Raw genomic sequence first — 26,008 nt, 5'->3', positions numbered from 1 at the left:
AATCTTTTAGCAGAGGTTAGGATCTTACCTATGATTCAGGTAAATGTCAAAAGGCTACAGTGGTTAAAGTGGAAACAAGGATATCAATGAAAGATCACATAAAACAGTTTCTATTAAAATTAATTTTATTTTTAAAACCTAATTTATAAACAATAAGAATTGTATAAGATGAAACCAGCCACTTTATGAACAAGTGTTTTCTGCTAAAATATCTAGCATGCACTAAGCACTCAACAAATGTTTACTAAATTGAAAGACCATTTAAAACACTGATGTACTCTATAAATCTTTTTTTCCTCAATCCTACACTCTTGCTCTAGCATAGGACTGCTACTTAAATTCAAACTATGGCTTATTCTGGAACTTCTCTTAATTCCTAGAAGTCTAATGAACCCAGTGATTTTGATGAGTGTTCTACTGACAATTCCAGCATCAAAGTCCTTGACACACGTACATCTTCCTATTGCTATCTTGTTTCTGTACAACACGGCCTTTCCATCATAAATCTGAACTGGGCCCATCAATGCTGTAAGTACTACAACTGCTAAATCTTTGCTAAATAAACACTTCCATTAGACTTCCTGGATAAATTTCAATGATTTTATGAGAAGCACCCACCCAGGGTCATGCTTCCTACAGAAAAAGCCTATCCAAAAGCTTGTTTGTCTCCAAATTCACTCAAAATATTTGCAAATGTAAACTTATGTTAACTTATTTAACTTAAATGGGGGTACATCCTAAGAAAGCCATCAGAAGTTGAAAATATTAAGTGAAGAATGGATTTAGTAATTTTAAACTACTGAACATCATAGCCTAGCTTAGTTTACATGTGCTCAGGACACTTACATTAGCCTACAATTGGGCAAAATCATCTAACAAAAACTCTATTTTATAATACAGTGTTGGATATCTTATTGAATACTGCACTGCAAATGAAAACCAGATGGTTTTTTGTATTATTACCCTAGGAAAAGATCAAAATTCAAATTCAAAGTAGTTTCCAATGTGTTTTGCTTTCACATCACCATAATCAAACAATTCCAAGTTAAACCATTGTGAGTCATTCTGCATTGCCTATCTTTAATTCTGCTTTCTGTCACACCAATTTGTACTTTTCCTGATGAAAATACAGAACTATATTTTTGAACATTTGCAAAAAAGTGAAAAATGTTTTACAGAATAGTTTCAAACAACTTCAGAATCTGTAGCAACTTGAAAGTAGGAAAAGATTTTAAAGACTTTATACACGTTTCCCCTTATATTCTAGAGATATAGAATATTTTCACATCATTTTGATTTTTCCCCTGTGTGGAAATAGATAATGCTCACATATTCATAAAAATGTATACACATATATTTGGTACAGAATTAATTTCCCAACCAAAAAACTCCAAATTTCTTTAAAAGCAATATTAAAGAACTGCTGTGAAGGTACAATCATGTAACTTTAAAAACCAGTAGAGTGTAGAAGTGAAAAGGTAGCAGCAGTTGTCCAATTGGAAAGACTGTCAGTGAAGAAAAGTGAAGACTTCACATTTTAAAAAGAAAATACAAAGTGAAGCCAGAGGTAAGATCTTTACAACAAAACCACGTGGACTTCAGCATGTTAAACTGAGAGCCTCAGTTTCTCCATGTTTTACAGAAGCATAAAAGACTTTGATGATTATATTAGAGTTTTTACATCATCATCCATTAGGAAGATAACTTTGGCTTTATTCAGTAAAGAAGTATTTATTGAGCACCTTATACACACAGTAGGCACTAAGAATATATATGTTTCTGAATAAAAAGTGGCATTTATTTCCTTACTTTAATAAGTAAATCTCTACTGAATAACTTGTTTTTGTGCAGGCAATGAAAGTACAATGTAAGTGAAACAGTTATAGTGATCTTTTTTTCTCAGCTTAAAATCTAACGGAGAAACAATAAATTATTAAATTAAAAAATAGTATCTAAAGTGCTAAAACAAAGTGCTCTGATAAATATTAACAGGTTTAGTTTACTTAGAGAAGAAAAGATATTTAGCTAAGTCCTCGAAGATGAAAATGAAGCAGCCATCCAAAAGACTGCAGAAAGATTATTCTAGGGAGACAACGCACACAAAACACCTAAGAAGAAAAATAGTTGACTTATTGAAGAAATTTAATCAGTGATTTGTTGGAGTCATCATCCTTTTCTTTCTATATTACCAAACTGCCTGTAACAAAATACAAAAATTAAATTTTACTATTTTGGATACTTTGGAACAAAAGCAGTTGGCTAAGTGACACAGGGTAAATACAAAGACTAATCAGCAGTATAAATTGGCTTTTCTAAGCAATATTTGGGGTCAAACCTAGATGGTGATGAAAAGCAGATTGTGATATGTGGACTTTATTTTGAAGTAATACAAGACCAGTGAAAAGTTGTTAGCACAGAAGTTATGAAGAATGTTGTACTTTAAGGTAATTTTAGTGTCAAAAATATTAAGAAATATTCAAGTAGAGAAATATGAACTTAATTAGTTAAAATTTAGGTTAAAAGGGCCTAATTACAACAGCAGCTAAAATAGAATAATACAAATACGCTACATCTGGATGTGGCAAAAAAAAAAAATGTGAAGCACTATCTCTGACACTGAAAGCACAATGGCGTCACAAACTAACTAGGAATGTGGTGAGATGGTAAGTTAATTTGATATCAATTATATTACTCAATTACTTTTATTCTTTTTTTCACAGTATTGTTTTACATGAGCATTCTGCATCTTTTCTCCAAGAAGTTTTATCACTGAATTAATGATAATTATAGGTGGAATATAGCATAAAGTAATAGTGCTACTCTGTATTTGGAGAAATAAAAACCTACTACTTGCGACAACACAGCTCTCAAGTTTGAACGCCTGGGTTTAAAATCTAGGCTCTAGCATTAGCTGTGACAGCTAAGTCACTCTGTATCTAACTTTCTGGTGAAAGGGAGATAATAATAACTGCACTTCACTTCCCCAGGAATGAATGAGTTAATACAGTCATTGTACGTAGAAAAGAAATTGGCATACAATACGCACTCCAAATTTAGTTATTACTTATTCTGTGCAAGGCCCTCAGATAAAGATTACAAAAAAGGAGAGTAACTAGTTTTAGGAACTTACAACTTAGGGAGGAAAAAGTAACTTACACATAACAATCTGAAATAACTGCATGTAATACTAATCATTAGTACAGTAAAATGTGGGTAGGAAAAAAATTAATGCAAACAGACTAAATGCTTCAGAAAAGGATTTTCCTAAGTTAACTTGTTACTTTCTGGTCAGAAAACATCAAATAAGTAATGTAATTGGCAGCAGGTGGTTTTTCCTTCAATATTAATGAAAATGTAACCAATAACTTGAGATTTAGGGTGTCTACAAACTGAAGATGTAAGAACAGCAACAAGATTTAGCAGTACTGGGGATAGAATGTAGCAGGTACCAAATTCCAGGCTTATGATTTCATGATATACAAAGTTTCTTTTTTATAAAAGAAAAATTATTTTATTTATTTTAAACAGAGAGAGGTAGAGACAGAGAGGTCTTCCACCTGCTGGTTCACTCCCCAGATGGCCGCAACAGCCAGAGCTGCGCCAATCTGAAGCCAGGAGCCAGGAGCTTCTTCCGGGTCTCTCACGCAGGTGCAGGGGCCCAGGCACTTGGGCCATCTTCTACTGCTTTCCCAGGCCACAGCAGAGAGCTGGATCGGAAGAGGAGCAGCCAGGACTAGAACTGGCGCCCATACGGGATGCCGGCGCCTCAGGCCAAGGACTTAACCCGCTGCGCCACAGCGTCTGCCCGTTTCTGGTGTTATATATACCATGTAAATATTGCATTCAATTTTAATATTAACACTTTCGTCAAAGACTGTAGGGAGCTTATTAGAAAAATAAAGCTAAATGCATATAGCCCATTCTCTTGAAAACTTTGGATACTTTATTCTAACTCTAAATTTTCCTTTTTCTGATCATATAAAAGGATCTGATTCCTTCCACTAAAGGCCTACAGAAATTGTCACCTTATGACAGCCTAAACCCAAAGATTGAAGTTTAAATACAACATTGTTTAAGTAAACAGCCTATTGATGTATTTTTTTCACTTGATTCAGTGATTTACAAATACTAACACTCAATAATTAAACATCAAATAAACTTGAAGAGAACCCAGATCCAGAAGGTCATTTCCTTGCACTGCAACTGGGTGGACATAAAGGTTATAAAGGGGGGAATGCTAGGAATGCGTGTTTGGTACAATGGTTACAACACCCCCTGAGATGTCTGTACCTCATATCAAAGTACCTGGGTTCATGTCTTGGCTCCCAATTTCAGATTCTTGCCAGTATGTACCCTGGGAGGCAGCAGATGATGACTCAAGTAGTTGCCCACATGAAAAACAAGACTGAATGAACAGGCTCCTGGCTTTGGCTGATCCAGTCCCTAGTGTTGCAGACATCTATGAAGCAAACCAGTAGATGAGAGATTTCCTTCTTTTCCTCCCCATGGCCCCCTTTACCTGTCTTTCCCTTTTCAAATGTGTAAAATTTAAAAATTAAACAGGGCTATGGGAAATGAAGAAGTGGGAGGAAGGGGTAAAAGTTGAGATCACATATATAGCCTCTTCAGAAGAAACATATTTTTAAAATCCTTTATCAGAATTAGCAATATCCAATCATTACCAAACATCTTAAGATGAAGCTTTAATACAGAACTTTAACAAAGTTCTTAAGACTATTATCTTACTATTTTTCACATTACCACTTTCTCCACATTATGTTCAATATTCATAATAATTCTTGCCAAAAATGAAATGAATTCTCAATATTTTTTTTTACGTTGCACTCAACAGTGGCTTGTGTCCATTTCTAATACACTGTAAAGCCTGAGTTGGATCCCTGCTTTAAGCTCCCAACTCCAGCTTCCTGCTCTTGTAGATCCAGGGAGACAACAGTGATTGATGGCTTAAGTAATTGGGTCCCTGCCACTTACGTGGGACAGATTGAGTTCCTGGCTCCCAGCTTTGGCCTGGCTCAGTCACGGCTGTTGAGGGCATCTATGGAATGAACCACTAAGTAGAAGTTCTCTCACTCAAATAAATTAGAAAAATTCTTAAAAATAATTCACAAATAATAATTATTGTAAAGTGATATTTCCTAGAAATTATACTTTCATTCACAAGATTTAGTTCTCTTAGAGATTTAGGCAATGTTGTTAAATTTTATAAAAACATTTTAATATACTAGAAGAGTAGCCTGGGGTTAAATCTAACATCATGGCAGAATATTTAAAAACAGCATAAAGATACCTATAGGACACAAAGATGTGCTTTGGGAAGACCCATCAACTCTCTGAAATATGAACAATTTTTAATACCATATGCACAAATTACTTTTTTTTCTTGGAAGAAAGACTATAGTTCAAAAGGTTGATGACCATGTCCCACAACCCAAAGAACCAGTGAAGAAAAGGGTATATGGGAACTAAGAAAAACACTATAGTATTGTTTTCCTTCATTTTTATGACCGATTTAACCATCAAAGCCATTTTGTTAAACCACAATGTTTATGATTAGCTTTAAAAAACAATGTTCCTGAAATCCTTTTCTGTGGGCCAGTGTTGTGGCACAGTGGGTGTAAGAGCAGGTATGAGTCCCAATTGCTCCAACTTCCAATCCAGTTCCCTGCTGGTACACCTGGGAAAGCAGAAGCAGCGACCAAATCCTTGAGACTCAGTACTCATGTGAGACTTGGATAAAGCTCCTGGCTCCTAGCTACAGCATGGCCTAGCCCTGGCCATTGTGGCCATTTGGGGAGTAGATCCTTGTCTGTCTCTCGTCTCTCCCTCCCTCTCTGTTAACTCTGCCTTTCAAAAAAAAAAAATAATTTTCTAGTACTATTACAAATTCTTACTGGGACTACATATTAGCTTTCCTTTAGAATAAAAATGTTACCTTTCTGAAAACTCAGGAATATTTTCCTGACTTGCTTTCATAATCTGGCTTAAATAAATTAGAGATGGCTTTTTCCCATAGTTTGGCACTTTAGCTAATAAGACACATGAAATATGTTATCTGGTATTTTTGATATTAATAAAATAAAATATCCTAACACCAACAATTCAGACCCCGCTATTAGGTTACGGTAAACTGGTCCAGAGCAAATAAAAGTCCACATGATTCCCTAGCTTGAACATTGAACTGTTACGATTATGTATAAAACATTGTAGTATTATCACCTGACCCCACTTTCTAAATATTAGTCGGATATAACAAAGTAATAGACCCACATCTAGAGTCTCTGCCTTTCCCTCACATAAACAAATTAATAGGGTAGCAAAGGACAGTTTAATCCTTCTATAGTGCTTCAAGTTTCATGAGCAAATTTCAATTCCTCTAGGTCACCTTCCTTTGAATACTATTTCTTCACATACTTCCCTATGTCTTCTAGCTAGCCTTACAGATCTTACATACATTCCATTAATTCTGGAGTTTCAGTATCAATACACTTTGCTTCCCACACCTGAGTTATTCTGGGGCCTAAAAATGTGTGTCCATTTATAAAATTCAAACAAATTATGTGGCCAAAAAGTCACCACAGATGAATCAAAAAACATTTAGACGTGGAAAAGTCTTTCTTATGGGATGTAAGCTTAGCTTCTTTTTGCTTATTCATTTATCCATTCACTTCAATACTGCGTTCTACTGTGTGCTCGGATTAATGTGAAATAAAACAAAATCTAATCTTCAAACTTAATCTACCAGGATTTCAAATTTTCAAGGTTGACTAAAACTTATGTGCAGTTTGCAGCCTTACTTGGACTTTACACAAATTCAAAAATGCAAAACTGAAGGTAAGTGGAGGCAATCTCCCTTGCTCATTCTGAGCATCCATAGTAATAGTTCTACAGTACTTGACATCAATGGCACAAAAACAAGACAGGGATGTTTTCTTTTTATCCTTTACTTAGGGTATTTATCTATTATGATAATTCAAGCTTAAGAAAGAAAAAGATAACTTGGCTTTCAAAAACCAGGCAGACACACAGGATGAGTAAAGATGGAATTGTTACCTATATACCTTATAAAATACGTAAGAAATAATTATTTTGCAAAATACTTTAATACCTAATTATGTTATACTGATAGTGTAACTAGCAGTAGTAAAATATTCTTTATTTTGGTTGAATGCCTAAAGCTTTATCTATGAACAAGACAAGTATAAATTAAACCTAAACAATACACTATTCTTACAGCAGACAAAAGCGAATTCCCTCCTTTATTAAGTTCTTATTTTAGGACATATCAATTTGTATTCCTCATAAGAGGCATGGCATTAAAAAAAAACAAAAAAGATGAGTTTTTAATCCTCCTGCTTCCAAAATTCTTATCAGTCTCCCTAGATCACAAGCAGAGTTAAACGTAGTAACATGTACAACATATCACCTCGACATTTTCCAGCTGAGTTTTTTTTTTCCAAATGTTACTTGTAGAAATTTAAATCACTAACTATATCCAGGATCAGCACATAGTTGCTGGATGATGAACTTTAAAGCAACTGTGCAATTAATCTGGCAAATGAATGTTGTAACTCAAACCTAACAACTCAAATTAGAGGTGAAAAACTCAACAATTCTGCTTAGGTGTAGAGTACGTGTGTGTGTGTGTGTGTGTGTGTGTATGTGTGTGTATATATATATATACTCCCATTATAAATTTGTGAGGGCTTAAGTCACCCTACCAGATCAATCAAGAGGAAAAAAGTAATTCATTTATATGTTAGGCAACACGTACACTTAAAATTTCAACAGTGTATTTCCCTTATATGATGTTACAATAAATGCACTATAAAACTGTTAGCTGAAGTGTAGGTAAAATAAATACTGTTTTGAGAACAGCATTTATCATTGCCCAAATTTTAAGATATTTAGCTTGGACTACAGCAGATAACTTTGAAAAAGTTTTCTCTAATATATAAAGAAAAAGTTTTTCTCTACCACCTAAATTACTGGACTGTTCGTATAAGAATGTCCTCTGATTTTTCTAAAGTGAGAACTTTGAGTTTACAATAAACATCTCTAAAATATTAAACTTTTTAAAAACAAATACTTAACTGAGATGCATTTATCCAATTATCAATATGTAGATAAAAGTAAATGAGAAACATTTTGAAGGGAAGCCTTGAACACTATGAATCCTTTCCCACATGGAAAGTAGTTATTAGCAAAATATTCACTAAGTAAAATGAAAATATTACCTGGTTTCTAAGGCACACAGTTAGCTACAACATCTAAAGTGGGATTTATTTGATGAAGTGTATTAAGCTCTCAGAACATTTGTTGTAACTCAGTTAGAAATAGGCAAGGATTCACATAATATGCCAGTCTGTAGTCCAGAAAGGTATGTCAACTAAAATATGTCAATCTCCACATCTGAAAACACTTACACATGACTGATGTAATATTTGGAAGAGTTTCTGTATAGAAGATTTTTTTAGGCTGACACACAGTGATCAGTGCTTTAGAGGGTCAGGTAAACTCAGTTCTCTTTTGTTCAACAATTCCTCATTTCCACTACATAAAGCTTGGTCTCCAGTTCCACTATCCAGTGCCTGCTTTACATTAAGTCGTACTTCATTAGTACCACATAAAGTGATTACATTGTAAAAGGCCTCTAGATCACTCTGTTCAAATGTAATAGCTGGTTTTAGTAATGATCCAGGAGCAAGAGAACCCTCTCCAACAATTCTCAGGTTGATAAATTTGATTTTCCAAGTATTTTCCACAAAAGGACAACGGATGAGTCCAAATATCTGTTCAAAAATACCCAAACAAGTGTTCCCTCGGTGGACAGTTCCAGCAACTCCAACCATAACTAACCCATGTGGAGAAGAAGCACACTTCAGTCCACGGGAATCCAGGTTGGGGCTGAGAAAAAGATATTCTTCTTTCACTAGTGACAGCAAACGAAGGCTCACAATTTCTGCTCCTTGGTAGTCTATCACATTTTGTTCAGATGTGTTGTAATAAAACCTAAGTTTCACATCATGCCAGAAGTGCTGTGGCCCCCATTCATCTTGAGGTGGTCCCAGAAAAGGATTCTGAGAATTAAGAAGTTCAAAGAACCAGTGACAGAATTCTTCTCCTAGGCGACGGAAATCAACTTTGTCAGCTTTTTTATCTTCTTTTGCCTGCTGAAATAAGAAATAAAATGAAAGCTTAATTTTTGTATCTATTTTTCTAGCTAGACTATTTCGGATTTAAAAGTATTTATTAGAGTCAAAGGCCTCCAGCCAGAGCAGCGTGGAGGGAGGTTTCCAAAAGAGGAATAAAAGCAGTGGGCTTTTTAAGTATGATTTTGAAGGAAAAAAACAAAAACAAAAACTTGACAATCAGATTGGCATTCAGTTACCAGGAGGGGACAAAAACCACCCAAAGACCTCATTTACAATTCTCCAACAGCCTGGCCTGCTAAGGGTGGGATAGGTAACGTGTCTTCACAATAAGCTGTGAGCTCAGGAAGAGCTCCCTCGCTATTCTCATGGTAAATTTGGAGATTCTGCAGGAAGGAAGGAGAGTGCTCTGTTTTTACTAAAGGAGGAAGCAAATATTTTACATCGCAAATTCCACTGGGAATTTGACTATTAACCCATCTGACTCCTCACATTCCCATCTCCTGAAGATGCCAACCCTTACATCTGTTAGGGGGAACTGGGCAATGATTGCTCTGGCTTCTTCATGCTGTAAAGGGGAGTCTTTGGGAAGGGGGATCAAGACAGGGTTCCAGCAGGAGGTGGCTTCTCCAGGGGGATGCAGTGCCAGCTTGCAGAAACTGCTTCCATCGCAGGTTTCATGTGCATGGGCACCTAGAATTTTACTTTTTTAAGTCCGGAGAAAACAAATCTAACAAGCAGTTTAAACTCACAGGATCTAAAATCACAGGATATAAAACCACGGACAGAGTATTAAAGGCCCTAAGAAAAGTGTCTAAACCAGAGTGCTATTTAGGACATCTGCCATTCTATGAGTCTGCTGTGTATCCCGCTTCCCATGTTGGATCCTTCTCTCCCTTTTTGATTCTATCAGTTAGTATTAGCAGACCACGAGCAAGTTTTTTTATTGAGAGGCAAATACAAACGGACAGAAAGGGCTTGAAAATAATCAGGTGGGCTTTAAAGTCTTGTCAGTTATGGGGCTCAGACCTATCAACCTCTTTACACTTGGTACATCATAAGGGCGGTACCCTGTTGATTTCCATTACCTAGCTAGATATACTGGGAGGAGAGCTGGGTTGAAGAGAAGGTAGGTGACATTTCTGAAAGGAAAACATTTTTAGTTAGCATACAGTTCTGCCTGCAATGTTGTTGACCCTACTTGGCCATCCCCTCGACAGTAGTAGTTACTCTGGAAGCTGGGCTGAGTGAAGGGCTTTTCAGCTTAGAGCTAAGTTTTAATACACCAATCACAGCAGAGGAAACTTAACTATATGTGATCTCATCTAGACCATTATGCATACAGAATTTTTTTTCAAAAAGGAGAAAAATAATTTTAGAATTTTCCACCATAAACAGGTAAAAATTCAGCTAACAAGCTATAGTTTAACAAGGTCTCTTAAGATATCAACATGAGGGCCAAACAATAGCGATTTATAAAAGCATTCTCTTATCTGTGGTAGTGTTTTCACAGGCATGCCTGTCAAAATCTTCAAACTGCCTTAAATAGATGGATTTTATTGTACATAAATTATGTGCCCAATAAAGTTCATAATAAAACATTTTCACAGTCTTTGAATAGAACTTCTAAGGTGATTGAAAAGGTCACTTTTTATGATTGAGGCTTGTTTTTATACCATTCTCTTTTTTCCAAGGAAAACTATGTCCAACAGGCGGCATCTCCTTTATGTATTTCAAAGCACAATACCTTATTGAGACAGTAAGAGCTCTTATGTTTCCTGAGCATCTGCTATTGAATATATGGGCACAGTGTATGCCACTTAAGTGATCATTTTATAGATGAAGAAAGCGACTCAAAAAGGTCAAGCACTTATCTAAGTTCACAGCTATTATACAGCACACTTAGTTTGAAATCACACCTATAGGATTTAAAAGTCAATATTCCTTTCATTCCATTAAATAAAAAACTCTGTAGAGGATCCATTTCAAATTTGAAGGCAAAGCCCTCTCACTGTAAAATCTCATTAATTCAAAGTATGAGGCATTTATTTAAGAATGTGCAAATTATCTAGAGGTTCACTCAGTCAACATTTAAATACTCATACTCAACATCCAAAATGTACAGTAGAGAGACAAAGACACAGAACAGCCAAAATGAGTCAAAGCAAAACAAGTACAGAATTTTTTGTAGTTAAAAAAATAAAGTATCAAATTTATATTTCTTAGAATTTTTTGCAAATCAATATCAAAGAAAGTCTTTAAAATGATAAAGGATTTACAATAACATTCTTTTTAAGTAAAAAAAAAATTACACAGAACTAGGGTCCAATTTAAAAAGCAATTTTGGATTCCTGTGAACTGAAGCGTGCGCCATCTTAGCAATTGCTAAGCCTCCATCTGCAATGTCAGAATGCCATATGGGTGCTGGTTCAAGTTCCAGTTGCTCCACTTCTGATCCAGCTCCCTGATAATGCTCCTGGCAAAGCAGCAGAGGATGGCCCAAGTGCTTGGGAAACTGCACCAATGAGTAAGACCAGGAAGAAGTTCTGGCTCCTGGCTTCAGATCAGCCCAGCCCCAGCCACTGTGGCATTTGGGGAGTGAACCAGTGGATGGAAGATCTCTCTCTCTCCCTCTCTCTCTGTATTTTTGCCTTTCAAATATAAGTAAATAAATCTTTAAAAAAATTTGCAATTACTGTGTAATATTCAATAGTCCTATTTGCTGATGGAGAGCATCTTTTTTCTGCCTTCATTAAATGTCAGAAATATTTATATTTTAATTTTCTAAAGGTTTTTCTTCCTTCAGAATGCAAATGATACAGAGTAAATTTAAAATTAAAAAATTATTTACCATCTTCCCATAGACCTTGGATTATTTACAGAATTTCAGACAGAACAAAGGTTCAGAATATAACTATAAGATCTACTTTACCTGTTCAAAGAGTTGGATGTTTTCTGTCTTCGTAACTGGTTCTGGTATTTCCTTCAATTTCAGCTGTGACTGTCTCTTCCAGTAATCTTTTGCATGCTGAATAAGATTGTGTTTTTCAGTAGAAGGAGGTATAATAACCCCTTGTGTTGCCAAGTATTTAAATATGACTTCTCGGTGGACTTTTTTACGTTTCAGAAGTTCTTCTACACTTTGACTGTACACTAATATTGCACGAATGGCATCTAGAAGAAAATTGTAAAGATTAAGAAAAAAAATGAGACACTTGTAAATTTTGCCCATTGTCAGCAGAAATCATCAGATCATATTTATAAACTCTTGTCATGGCACTTGTTTTTGCATGAAATAGTTTTCTTTAAAAAAAAAAAAAAACTAGGAAGTGGGTTGTCTGGGCTTTCTTTTAAATTCTTACATGCTTCAGACTTCCCTAAAACCATGCCTTCTCCTTTCACTTCCTGTAAGTAATAGTAAAACTTGCATGCTTTGTTTTAAAGGATTGAGTTTTAAGAAAAAATTTGGGCCAGAAAAGATTTATTTCTTTACTTGAAAGTCAGACTTAAAGAGAGAGAGAAGGAGAGGCAGAGAGAGAGGTCTTCCATCTGCTGGTTCTCTCCCTAGTTGGCCACAATGGCTGGAGCTGTACTGATCTGGAGCCAGGAGCTTCCTCCGGGTCTCTGATGCGGGTGCAGGAGCCCAAGGACTTAAGCCATCCTCTACTGCTTTCCCAGGCCATAGCAGAGAGCTGTAATCGGGAAGTGGAGCAGCTGGGACCCAAACGGGCACCCATATAGGATGCCGGCACTGCAGGTGGCTTTACCTGCTACGCCACAGCGCTGGCTCCAGAAAAATTATTTTTTTAAGGTCAACGACCTACATTCATAACCAATCTCTAAAAACAGGCAAAAACCACTAATATGGTAACAAATTTTAGTCCAATTTCCTTATAGTACAGATAATCAAAGTTGAAGACACATGAGACATCAATAACCCCACTTCTGGAAGCAACAGAACCAGTACATTTTTTTAATTTAAAAATTATACGTTAAACACACAGATTGAAGAATATTTTTGAGATACTTGGTGTACACAGAATGGCAACAAAATGAACTACAAATACACCTCCTAGCTTAAAATCTTAAAACAAAAGAGTTATCTTGGAGGGCCAAGGTTCCCCCTCTCTTTAATAGTATTCACCTTTCTTCTCACCTACCTCACAGGGAAGCTGTTTATCATCCCCTTGCTTCTCTTTCAAGTTGTACAGCATAAGTATGTACTCTCTGGTAATACATTAAGCCTGGATTTCTAAATGTTCTATGACTTCAATCCATCAACACATAGTCCTCTACAATTATTTCACTGAATGTTTTTGAGACTGATCTGTAATACACAGCTCTCCTTTTTCACCATTGTACTAAAATATATGAATATACAAGACTTCTATTTTTCTGTTTATAGACTTTAAAACATGCTTCCTTTTACAAACACTGATACTTTTTAACATCCTCTTGCCCATCTCCCAGTGTAAAAAAAGGCAAACAAGAGAGCTTGCTAGAAATGCAGAATTTCTGGGCCTCCCCCAAAACAACTGAGTCAGAATCTGCAGTTTACCAAAATTTCTGAGGTACTCAAAGGGACACTGAAGTTTTGAAATCAAACGAGCAGCACAGGCATAAAGTACTTAATTAACCTTTTTTGGAAAACAATGTCAAATTTGTTTTCCACAGCCCTAGACCTCATTTCACTCCTCCATTAGTAGTCAAGGTTGGTGCATAAGTTCACCAACACTTCATTTATACACAAATTTTTTAAAAAATCAATCTGATACATATAAAGACTTTGTGTTGCTGGCTTTCATGTCACGTCATTCTAAAGAAGTTAGGTATATATTCACACCTTTATTGTTTATATTTTTTACCCAGGGAAATGTCTCTCCAAATCATTTAAACATTATTGTACCAGGGAGAATTTTTCCCTTTATTTGTTTTTAGATTCACTATTAATTAAATCCAGTATGTGATCTACAATTTTAAATTCACAGTAATTACAACTGAAAGATTCTCAGCATGTCAAACATGTAAATGTTTAAGAACTGTAAACCTAAAACTATTTTCAGTTTAAATTCTTAAATTTCTTCCCATTTTTCAATGGTCATTATCCAAAGTTACAAGTGACTGACTTTCTTAAATGGCAAAAATGTAAATCCGATCTAAAAGCAGAGAAATACAGTTAGAGAAGGCAGACTCTTTTCGTAACCCATATCCTACCGTAAATTTCACTTTTTAAAGTAAAACTCAGCAAATCAAAGCAAAACGAGCTCTGAAATACAAAACTAAGCAGTTTTCCTTTTTAGATGAACTAGTTGCAACTGGGCTCAATATTAAACCTTTGAACTCTCCCGAGACGTACATTTGGTTCTGAAAATGTACTCCTGGAATACAAAATCTTCTCGGAAAAATTCTGGCTTCAAAAGCAGACATGGATTGAAACCATCTGCCTTTTCTTAACAGTAGTCGTTCCACCTGGGAGACTGACAGAAACTTGTACATTCTAGCCCCACCCCGCCCCCACCCCGCCCCCACGCCGTTTGAGGGAAAAAGCCCGAGCAGCAGCCGACAGGATTAACCCAGCTGACCGAAACTGAAAACGAACACTACACCCCGGCTTCTCAGAAATTCAGAAAAATGATTTCTGAGGTGCTCTGACTCCTCCAACCAATAAGCGCTTGCCCGTAACATCTGGTGGACGAAACCTGGAAACTGTGCCACTTTAGCCCCACCACCTCCCTAACGCCCGAGTGGGATTCGTGCAGACGCGGCGGCCAGGACCTTCGAGGATTTGGCCCACGCTCGGTCTGGGACTTACAGACTGGTGGGCCGCGAACTTCTCACGCCCCCGCTCCACCCCCCTGGGGTGCGGGTTTAGCGTCGGGAGTGGTGGGGGCCCTCAGGGGAGAAGGTTCTTCCCTTACCTTGGCGGTCTTCAGGGTGCACCAGGCGGTTGGTGACAGTGTCGCACAGGGCCATGATCTCGTCGTTGTCCAGTAGGCCGAGCAAGTTACGACAGCCCTCCATTTCTCGGCCGCTGAGCCCCGACATCTCGACCCCCGGAAAGGGGGGAGAGGACGACGCCAATAACGTCGCCCCTCCGGCCCCACCAGGCCCGTGCCTTGGCAACAGACACCGGAAGTGCCTTTCCTGTGGTTCGCCACTGAAGGGCCTCCGGTATTCTAAGCCCCTGTGTGCGGAAGTAGATCTAGGAGACCAGGCAGGAAACGCGGTGCTCCGATTTTGTGGTTCCGGGCTGGCTCCGACAGAGTGAGGTCCCAGGGATCCTACTTAGGGGAATCGCCGCGTTTCCACGGAAAGCATCTACCTTTCCCAAGTGAGCTGGGGACAGAATAGCTAACCCCTGAATTCCTCGAGCGCCCTTCACCTAAAAGAGGGCTTAGGAAAGCTGTGCAGGTGAAGGTGCGTGGAAAGCGGGCGGAGCTGCCCGGCGCACCGGGAGTTCCCGTGATGCCCCGGGGCCAGCCAATGGAGGCGGCTCCTCCCCGCCCGCGCTCCCGGCCCCCGGCCGCGCTTTAGAGTCCTCAGCGGCCACTTCTGAGTTGGGTGAGCCGGTAGTTTGATAGTCTTAAATTAGGTAAATCAAAGGAATTTGATTTTGTGTCACATTATGTTATGCAAGTTTTTTTTTTAAAGAGGTAATCACGCTTCCTATGCTGCGCCCTCCCGCCTCCCGGCTGATTTTTCCTTTCAAACGTGCTGGGATCGTCTCCTGCCTCCCTTCCCCTGGTAGCCGGTTCTGCCTTAATCTGAGACGGAGGTTGGGGTTCTGGAAACCCGATTGCCGAAGTTTTACTCCGCCGTACTGAGAACAAGCTGCTCACTCAGCATTTTTTTGTCCCTCTGTTTCTTATCTCGAAATGGATTTAATAGAGGACCCTCACAGGGTCGTGCGCGCGGGGAACGGCTGTGCTCCATATATGTGTTAGCTGTTATGACTGTTAGTGTGACAGAAACCCTCATTTGAAACAACCATACGCTCTTGGGCCGGGCAGTCGGACTCAAACACACTATCTCTTGCTTCTGTATTCCATATTTTAGCCGTAATTTAGATAACGTTTAATTTTAGGGTATTGCCATTTAGTAGGTGAAATGTACCTAACCTAAAATCCAAGTGAGCAAACTTAACATTTTAAAAATATTATAGTTAAGTATCAGTTGTAAAATACACTGTAAATCTATCCTTTTAAACAAGGCCTTCAAAATATGGATAAGTTCATTGCCAGTGGAGATTATTTGGGGTGCTAGTTACTCAGTAGGTAGCAATTTTTTTCATTTAGCGCTGATTGCCTACAATGCAAGTTACTGAAGATTCAGAGGAATGACAGGAGTGAACTTCAAGGACCTTTTGAGACTGATGCAAGTAAAGCAGTAATACAAATCTGGTGTGGGACCACATGGAAGGCAAGCGCAAGTTTGTCTTTCACTCATTCTGTTACTTCATCTGTTTTGTGCTTATCTGAATAGGCAGCTTGAGGTTATATTCTAGAGAGACAACAGAGACAATAAACATACAAGAAACTCTTAGGAGAGGCTGTGGAGGAAAAGAAGTCAAAAAGAGGGGCATGGAGAGAATGTTACTACTTTATATAGATTGTAAGGAAAGTGAGCTTGAAGAAATGACCATACATAAGGGAGAAAGTGACCTGCAGAAGAGCGTTTGAGGAAGAAGCAACTGCAGAGGTTTGAAGATGGAGGCATGTTCCCGGCTGGTGGGAAGGAGGCCAGAGCAGCTTGAGCAAAGAGGAAGCAATGAGCAATGTGGCTAGGTTTGCTGCCAGTACTGGTCTACGACAGAATTTCTCAACAGTAGCACTAGTGACATGTTTGGCTAGATAATTCTGTGTTAAGGGAATTGTCCTGTGTAGTATAGGATGCTTCACAGCATCCCTGGCCTCTGCCTACCAGGTGCCAGTGGCACCGCCACCCCTCAGTTATGGCAATCCAAAATACCTCCAGATTTTGCCAAATGTCCCACATTCTCCATTGAGAATCAATGATACTGAAAAACCTGTCAAAGTGCTTTCTGAGATGAAGAAAATCTTTATTTGGGCAGTGCAATGCCTTTGGGATGTGACTAGTACAACTGAGGAACTGAATTTCAGATTTTGTTTGAATTTCAATAAAATTTTAATAGCAACATGTGGCTAGTTGCTACTATATTGGATAGTGCAGATCTGGAGCCTTATAGGTCATTGTAGAGACTTCAACTTTTATCTTTTATCTTTTACTCTGACTTCATTTCCTATTACTCTTTTTTATTATTATTTTAAGATTTATTTATTTGAAAGACTGACACAGAAAGAGGGAAAGAGATTTCATTGGCTGGTTCAGTTCCTGAATTATTGCAAAGATCCGAGCTGGGCCAGGCTGAAGCTAGGAGCCAGGAACCAGGAGCATATTCTGGGTCTCCCACATGGGTGCAGAGGCACAAATATTTGGGCCAACTTGTGCTGCTTTCCCAAGTGCATTAGCAGGGAGCTGGATTGAAGCAAAGCAGCTTTGACTTGAACCAGCACTCCTATGGAATGCTGGCATTATAGGCAGCTGTTTAGCCTTCTGTAGTACAACGCCAGCCCCTAGTTTCTTTCTTTTTTTTTTTTTTTCCACTTTATTTATTTGAAAGAGTTACAGAGAGTGGGAGAGGTCTTACATCTGCTGGTTCAACGCCCCCACCCCCACCCCCCGCGATGGTCACAACAGCCCAGAGCTGAGCCGATCTGATCTGAAGCCAGAAGCCTCCCTGCATCTCCCACGTGGGTGCAATGGCCCAAGGACTTGGGAGATCTTCTGCTTTCCTAGGTACATCAGCAGGGAGCTGGATCGGAAGTGGAGCAGCCAAGACAAACCAGTGCTCATATGGGGTGCTGGCGCTGCAGGCTGGGGCTTTAACCCACTGCACCATAGTGCCAGCCCCAGCCCCTGGTTTCTTATTCCATACTAATCACAGTGGTTCCCTTGCTACCTATTCCTTTAACTTGGCATGTAGGTTCCTGCCTCAAAGTCTTTACTCTCACTATTTTGTCTGACATATTCTCTTTTTGGGAAGGCTTCCTTTCCCTTACTTTATTCAGGCCCCTGCTTAAAAGTCAACTTATCAGAGAGGCCTTTCCTCATCATCCTCTTTGAAGTCACTGCCAACACCACCATACATATTTACACATTTCCTCCTCCAGTGGTTCAGACACTGGTTTGAGTAAACTCAAAGGTCCATGATTAAAGGCTATCCCCAGGGTGGTGCTGTTGGGGGGTGGCAAAACCTTTAGAGGTAATGGTCTGCTGAGAGGTCCTTAGGTAATTAGAGGCATGCAATATTTCTCATGCAGCCACTTGGGAATTCTTATAGAACCTGCTAAGTTCTTGAGAGATTGTTCATCTAAAGCCTGGTTTTGGGCTGTCCACTCTGTGCTCCTGGTTGGAGATGTAATCACTCACTTGTCTTAGACATGTTGTTGCCATGATAGGCCATCCTCTGCTCTCACCAGAGGCCAAACCAATGTCCTCCCACCACAGTAACAATGGCCATGCTTATCCTAGACTTTGAACTTCCAAAACTGTAAGCTAAGTTTTGTAAATAGCCTGTGTCAGATATTTCATTGTAATGATGGAAAGCTAATACATCTACTTAATTTTCTCTATAGTATTTATACTACACCTTTGTTGCCCTCCAGTAGAATGTGAGCTCTGTGAGGCTTATATTGTTTTTCTTTTCATTACCTGTTACATAGGGTGGCACAGAGTAGGTATGCAATGAATATTTGTGGAATAAATCAGTTGTGAAATCATTAAAGAATGACATAACCTGACTTGCTTCAAACAGGACCTTTGGCTACTATTATGAAGAACAGATTGAAGGAAGGCCAGAGTGAAGGCAGGGAGCCCAACTATTATAGTAGTCCTGGTGAGAGAACATGGTGGCTTGAATTAGAACGGAGGACACAATACCGACAGGATTACTGCAAGGTTTTGATTTGGGTAACTAGAGTTGCAATTTACTTAAGGTAACAACATTGGGAGAACTAGGTTTCAATAGGAAAAGAAAAATAATCAAAAAATGGGAATTCTGGAGCTTGTAGTGATTGCTAAGGAGAATTAAATCAAAGAATGAGGGGTAGGGTGGGAAGAAGGTGGAGACTTACCAGTAAAGGAAGCTATAGTGAAAAAAATGAGTGGCATGGGTGTAGGTATTGTGGCACAGAAGTTAAGCTGCCTCTTAGTACCCACAGTCCCTATCTGAGTGCTGGGGTTTGAGTCCTGGATCTGCTTCCCATCCAGCTTCCTGCTGATGTGCACTCTGGGAGGCAGCAGGCGATGGTTCAAGTACTTGGGTCTCTGCCACACTTGTTGGAAACCAAGATGGAGTTCCAGGCTTCTAAGATTAGGCCTGACCCAGTCTAGGCTGTTGCAGGCATTTGGGAAGTGAACCTGTGGATGGAAGATCTTGCTCTGGGAAGTGAATCAGTCGATGGAAGATACCTGCCTGTCCCTGCTTCTCCACTATCCCTCATCCCCGCATAGCTTTTAAAATGAAAACAATGAGTTAACTAAAATAGCAAAAACAACATGGGATGAGAGCAGGTAGGATTTTTAAATATGGATGAAGCCAAAGATAGGACAGTAGCCATAACACAGAGAAATATAGCAAAATCTTAACAGGAAGGGGTCAGCACCAGAATTAAAAAAAAAAAAAAAAATAGGGCCCATGGCTGGTTAAAGCCCTGGCCTGCAGGTTAAAGCCCTGGCTTGCAGCATCCCATATGGGTGCCAGTTAAGTCCCTGCTGCTCCACTTCTGACCCACCTCCCTGCAGATGTGCCTGGGAAAGCAACAGAGGATGGCCCAAGTGCTTGGGCCCCTGAACCCAAGTGGGAGACCCAGAAGAAGCTCCTGGTTTCAGGCCGGTTCAGCTCTTGGCCATTGCAGCCATCTGGGGAGTGAACCAGTGGATGGACAACCTCTCTCTCTACCTCTAACTCTTTCAAATAAATTAAAAAAGAAAAAAGGAACATTTTTAAGGATTTTATTTATTTGAAACGCAAGAGAGAGGAAGAGAGATCTTCCATCTGCTGGTTCACTCCCCAGATGGCCACAATGGCCAGGGTTGGGCCAGGCTGAAGCCAGGAGCATCATCCGCGTCTCCCACATGGGTGGCAAGGCCCCAAACACGTGAGCCATCGTCCCCTGCTTTTTCCCAGGCCATTAGCAGAGAACTGGATCAGAAGTGGAGTGGCTGGGACACGAACTGGCACCCATAAAAGATGCTGGCATGGAAGACTATGGCTTTACCTGCTATGCCACAACGCTAACCCTTAAACTTAATTTTTATAAACTTGTGAGAGCAGGTGTTCAATTTTAACAGATGAAGAAATCTGAGCTCAGTGGGACGTACTCAGTTGATTAGGTCTTTATAACTAAAACCACTATGCTAGAATTTGAGTACAACACAACCAATCCCAGGACTCAAATTTACTCCTATTAAATCAAGTTCTGGTAGTTTCACCTACTGATTGCTTTTTTTGGGGAAAAAAATTCTCTAGTGCAGTTTGGAATATTAATATCTTTACTACTAAAATATCTACTCACCCAATAGTGATTTAAGTACCTATTGGTAGGGGACTTTATCAAGGAAACAGTTTCTGAGAAGGCTGTAATGAATTGAATGAGAAATATTACCATCTAGGGAAACATGAAGCACTTTGTTGCTTGTTTTCAAACCTTAGCTTGTGTTCAAATCACCTTTTGGACTCGTTAAACAAGAAGTTAGACCTATACCTAGCCAGCATTTATTATTTCTAACAAGCTCTCACATGATGCTTAATTCTGCTGCTCCATGTATGTCTGTACCAGGCATCATCCTGTCTCTGACATCACTGACCCTCAGGAAAGTGTGGCTCTATTTGGATATAGTAGAGCCACTTAAGGGAAAAAAAAAAAAAACTGCATGGCAATATTGAAAACATGGTTTTAGGACACATCTGATTTTTCAGTGCCACCTGTCTATTAGCTGTGTGACTTGCCACCCTTCCCAAGCCTTGGTGTCTAAAAGGCGGTATTTATGTATTTACTCATTGTTTTCAGGTGGTATTTATGTATTTATTTGTTGTACCAGCTGTTGGTACATCATAAGTTAGTAAAACAGAAGCCACTTCCTCCCCAGTATGCTGTACCCATCATAGCATGAACTTCCCATTTTTAATTTTGATTCAATATTAGATTGATTCCATCTTAAATCTTGATACATGGCCAAAACTCGTGTCCTTGTTTGAGCAGTCAGTTGCTGAGCTCAATATAGATCTTATGTTATGCTATGTGTTTTGGTTTGGATGTTTATGCCGCTCAAAGGCTCAGTTGCCACAAGCGTGGTCCCCATGGTAACAGTATGAAGTGATAGGACCTTTGAGAGCTGATTAGATCATGGGACACCACCACTGGGAGGGATTAATGTAGTACCCTTCAAGAGCCAAGCTGTTATAAAAATGAACCTGACCCTTCCAGGCTGTCTTCTTTGCTCCCACACGTACCTGTTCTGCTTCTGCATTATGTTGTGACACAGGCACAGGGGCAGAGCCATGCTCTTTGGATCTTCCAGCCACCAGAACTGAGAGCCAAATAAATTGCAAAGTTATCTAAACCCCAGCAATTTTGTCTAAATATCAGCCATTGAGTTCTGTATCTCATTTCATCTCTAGAATGCTGCAGTAACTTTCAGTGTTGTAAAGCATAATGCTTTTAACATGTGCAGATTAACTAAGTGTTCTTTTATTTGCAGTTCTACTTCACTGCATCAAAAAGTTTTTCTACTTCAAGCTTCATTTATGTTTTTTTCAGGTTCCAAGTTATGGCAAGTAGTATACGAGGTTTTCCTAAAGTGATTTACTTTAGTCTTGTTTTGTTTTTATAGTTCTATCATAAGCTCATCCTCTCTGAAGAATTATCAGGGTGGAAAATTCATCTGTGTTTTTTTGGAGGTTTCTGACATTTCTTTCTTTAACACCTACTAAGTTTACAGAGAGTACTATGTATATCACACTGAAACCACTTACCTAAAGTGACTTTATTATTCTACCAACTTTTATTGTAACATACGGACATTAATGTTCAAAAATGTTTATTTTGGTTTAGCTTTTAATTTTTCTTTTGTCAAAAAATAATCTGAATATGGTAATGATATTAACTGAAATACCCCATTCCTTTATCATGAGACATAATATAAATTTGTTATTACTATATAGTATAAATAATCCTAACTCCTTTTGCAACCAACATACTATATAAAACTGAACACCTTCTTTACCAACAAGGACATTGTTTTATTGAACAAATCTATGTACAGTACAAAAAGTTTCTTGAAATGAGACACTATTGTTGATTTATTGCAGTTCAATGGCTCAGTTTTAATTTGTACTCTTATAAAATGCAAAGTAAAATAATTTAATGTTCAACAAGGAAGCACAAATTTCCTTTCTTGCTGAATCTGTAATATCTTTCACATATTAACAATTCCAGAATGCATATGCAGCATTTACTCATTCTGAAAAGGTGTTTTACAGTACCAAATAAATTAAAAAATAAACACTATCATCCCTTTTAGGTTCTTCATTCATACAACAATATTAAACCAAACATGAAAGGAGTATGGTTGAACCTTTAGTGTGATTTGAAAAGAATCACAGTTCAATGGCATAAATTATCAATGCACTATATAATTTGTGGTTTTTAAAAAAATGAATATGGCTAAAGCCCAAAGTACCAGTGTCCTTGTCCACAGAGATTCCCCTTTTCTATCTCCTCCGTAATAGCTGAGCAGCAAAAATTCAGATTTGCTCTTTCTCTGACCTCACTGACACACAGCAGAAAGTTAGTACTTAATGTTTTGAAGGAAATTTTATTTAAAAACAAAGATTTGGAAATTGGTCCATGTAAGATAAACAACCCTAAAAACAAGTAGAAAAGAACAGGAAAGGAATCTAAGGAATAAGAAAGCTTTTGTTTCTTCTGGATCCCAAATTAGAACTGTTGCAAGTTCATGTACCCCATAAAAGTAAAACGATGTGGGTTTATATTTTAGAAGGCAGACATAATAAAATATACACATTCTTTCAATAGCCATTATTTAAGAAGTACATAAATAAGGAGGTTAGAACAGTGTGGTCAAATAGAATTTTATAAAATATTCCTTGATTTAGTTATGTATAAAACAGTTTGAGCTCCATCTTTCAGAAACACTTTTAGCAACACAGAAATGGAAATGAAACCTCAAAGACAATATAACAGGTGAAATATGTTTAAAACATTTTAGCATGAACTTCAAAATTAATGAAAATTCATGCTTTTGTGGGCATGAATTTATGTCACAACTTATTACAAATGTGAGACACGTTATTTTAAACTTCTGGAGAATGTACAAAGCAAAAATTAAGTTTCAAAAAAAAAAACTTCATTGTCCAAATGAACGAGTTTTCAAACAGGCTTTTTATTACAAGTTGTATTTTTAGAATGAACTGAAATTGAACTCAATTATTACATTTTTAGTATCGACAAATATGGAAAACATTTTTAGTTGATTTTAAAGGATTTAAAAACTTGATTATGTGTTTATCTGTTCTCTAAATGTAAATTCCACAGCCTAATGTAGGCTACATAACAAAATAAAAACAAACATATTTGATTGGAATGGACTTATGACCATCATTGCATAGTAGTGAATGCCCATGATAAGTATAAATTGAGGATTTTTTTTAGATAATTTGATTTATCATGACCTAGAAATCATAATTTAATAAAGTCTGGATGTTACCCTGAAAGAAATGTCCCACTTCCCTACTAACTTCATTCAAGAAGCTCTAATACCCTAAAATTTAAAATAGCAGAGGCTGATGAGATTATCTGCCTTGATTAAAAATTTACCAGTTAAATTACTGGAATATTTGGTTGACTGTGGTGTATTAGTAAGTCCACTTTTGAAGAATTTGTCTTTGCATTTTCATTCTTTCTTCCTTTGTATATTAACACATGATTAGGTAAAAGGATATCTTTAAGCATCCTCCTTTCAATAATGGACAAGTGGAAAACTTCTGAGAGGGTATTTTATAAAACATTTGTAAAAGATTTGTTTAGCAGTTTATTGACTGTTAAATTAAAATGTTCCTTAGGAAAATTACTGGTCACCAAGGAAAATAATCTCATATTGTGTTCTTGCTGTGCAATACTTTTTGTAAATACTTCCTTTTCTATATAAAATTATTATTCAGACCAATCCATCAACTAATGAATTAAAAAAATGAGTAGTATGGCTTATTTTGGAATTAATACTCCTAATTGAGTAAAATGAATTCTTGACCTGATTCTGAGACAACAGATTTGTAAGCCATTTATCTTTATAGGACTATACTTAGATAACTCACATTAATGTCTAAAGGACATTACTATGAATTATCAAGCAATATCCTATACTATATACAAATAGAAATATCACAGTGTGCTTTTACCATTATTCACATTGAAGAATTTGCAAGTCAGTGTTTTGCTTTAACTATATAGCCTGCAATAGTCTTAGATTCCTCCCACTTCTTCCCAAAACTGATGGCACTTTTCTATGTAATGGATGCTGCTAGCTTTTAAATACAACTAATTTGTATTATCAAAATAGAAAGTGGAAGGTTCTATCAAGAGCTTATTAGTAAAGCATTTGGTTTTTTTTTTTTTTTAAATTTTCAACACTGGCATGCTATTCATCAAACTTGGACTCGTCTAATCATCTGGAAACAAGTTACACTCTTACTTAATAAATATCATGATAATAAATCATTTTATATCCATGTATCAATTTCTAAAGTATATCACAAATTAAACAGCGGTGGTTCCTCAAACCTTGTTTGACTAGGAGGCCATAATTAATTGTTCGTGAAAAGAAAACAAATCCCAGCTTTAGACTGCTTTACATTGTTTATTATTGTAAACCAGCTCCCCCTCCCTCCTTTTTAATAATGGGTTTCTTTTCTCTTTCTGTAAGGCCATAGCTGGTTTTCCTTTCTGAGTAGTTGCGCGAACATGTTTTCACATAAGCAAAACTGAACATGCTGCCATTAATCATCATACACTTTTTAAAAATGTGGTTTTCTGGATAACTGGTACTTTGGGAGTTTTATAATAACCCTTTTGGAGTCTAAGCCAGCACATCTCCTTTGCAAGTTCATTCTAGAAAATGTGCTTTGTCTTTATTTTTAGTAATCTGAGACCGCTCTAAAATTAAGGCCATCAGGGAAATAGCAAACTGATGATACATTTTCTTGTAGTGCTTTTTTCACACTACTGCTTGATCGACAGATCTTCCTGAAACGTTTCTTATCAGGCACCTGTAAAACAGAACATGTCTTGTTAATTCAGATTTTACAGATGTTCAACAGGAATTCTGTCAGATTCTAATTTAATTTATACCCTCTCTCATCCAGAGGATATTGGTATTAGTAGAAAAGCAAACTCTCCTTTTGCTCTTTTTGTTTTTTAATCATTTTCAGTTTTTTTTTAACTCATATTTTTATAACAGAGACTCAGCTTCACTTGATTTATATTCTGGCATACAGATGAAAAAACATTCCCATCAGAACTTTGTTTCTAGAGCTTTTATTACATGAAACTTGAAGAAAATCCTCTGATATAATGGAAAGAATATCATTAGAGTGTGAAACACATGTGTTTAATTCTGGTTTCCACAAATTCTTAGACCTATCACTGTGCAAGTGACTTAGCATGTGAATTTCAGTTGCTTGACCTATATTATATAACAGGAAGTTTCAGAGTGGTTGTATGGATTAAGAGAAATGA

General features: G+C 37.7%; 2 protein-coding genes and 1 long non-coding RNA gene across 6 annotated transcripts in view; 1 reads left to right on the top strand and 2 right to left on the bottom strand.

Annotated features, from left to right (window-relative positions):
* Nucleotides 1–107: 107 nt before the first annotated feature.
* C4H3orf38 (chromosome 4 C3orf38 homolog) lies at nucleotides 108–15,222 on the bottom strand. 2 transcript variants are annotated; one of them, XM_008267097.4, is made up of 3 exons: nucleotides 15,089–15,222; nucleotides 12,103–12,344; nucleotides 108–9,191 (listed from the first exon to the last, which is right to left on the bottom strand). In XM_008267097.4, exons 1-3 carry the CDS (start codon nucleotides 15,213–15,215, stop codon nucleotides 8,511–8,513), a joined length of 1,050 nt encoding a protein of 349 aa, XP_008265319.1. In that variant the 5' UTR covers nucleotides 15,216–15,222; the 3' UTR covers nucleotides 108–8,510. The 2 variants fall into 2 exon arrangements, with proteins under 2 accessions (XP_008265319.1, XP_008265320.1); XM_008267098.4 differs by having other exon boundaries at nucleotides 108–9,188.
* Nucleotides 15,223–15,622: 400 nt separating this feature from the next.
* Nucleotides 15,623–26,008, top strand: part of LOC127482964 (uncharacterized) — a 73,469-nt gene continuing 63,083 nt past the window's right edge. The window contains exon 1 of one of the 2 annotated variants that reach the window (XR_007908938.2): nucleotides 15,623–15,731. This is a non-coding gene — a long non-coding RNA (uncharacterized lncRNA). Of the gene's footprint in view, nucleotides 15,763–26,008 lie in introns of both variants that reach the window. The other variant, XR_007908939.2, reaches the window with a different exon arrangement.
* The window catches only part of ZNF654 (zinc finger protein 654), a 108,278-nt gene continuing 104,743 nt past the window's right edge, over nucleotides 22,474–26,008 (bottom strand). For both annotated transcript variants that reach the window (XM_070071937.1, XM_008267096.4), the window contains one exon: nucleotides 22,474–25,539. In XM_070071937.1, the coding sequence (XP_069928038.1) occupies nucleotides 25,532–25,539 (8 nt within the window). In that variant the 3' untranslated portion in view covers nucleotides 22,474–25,531. The remainder of the gene's footprint in view (nucleotides 25,540–26,008) is intronic.

The sequence above is a fragment of the Oryctolagus cuniculus genome, chromosome 4, assembly GCF_964237555.1.
Source record: "Oryctolagus cuniculus chromosome 4, mOryCun1.1, whole genome shotgun sequence".
Classification (NCBI taxonomy): domain Eukaryota; kingdom Metazoa; phylum Chordata; class Mammalia; order Lagomorpha; family Leporidae; genus Oryctolagus; species Oryctolagus cuniculus.
The sequence above is the reverse complement of the archived record's forward strand: the minus strand, read 5'-3'. Positions and strand labels throughout refer to the sequence as shown.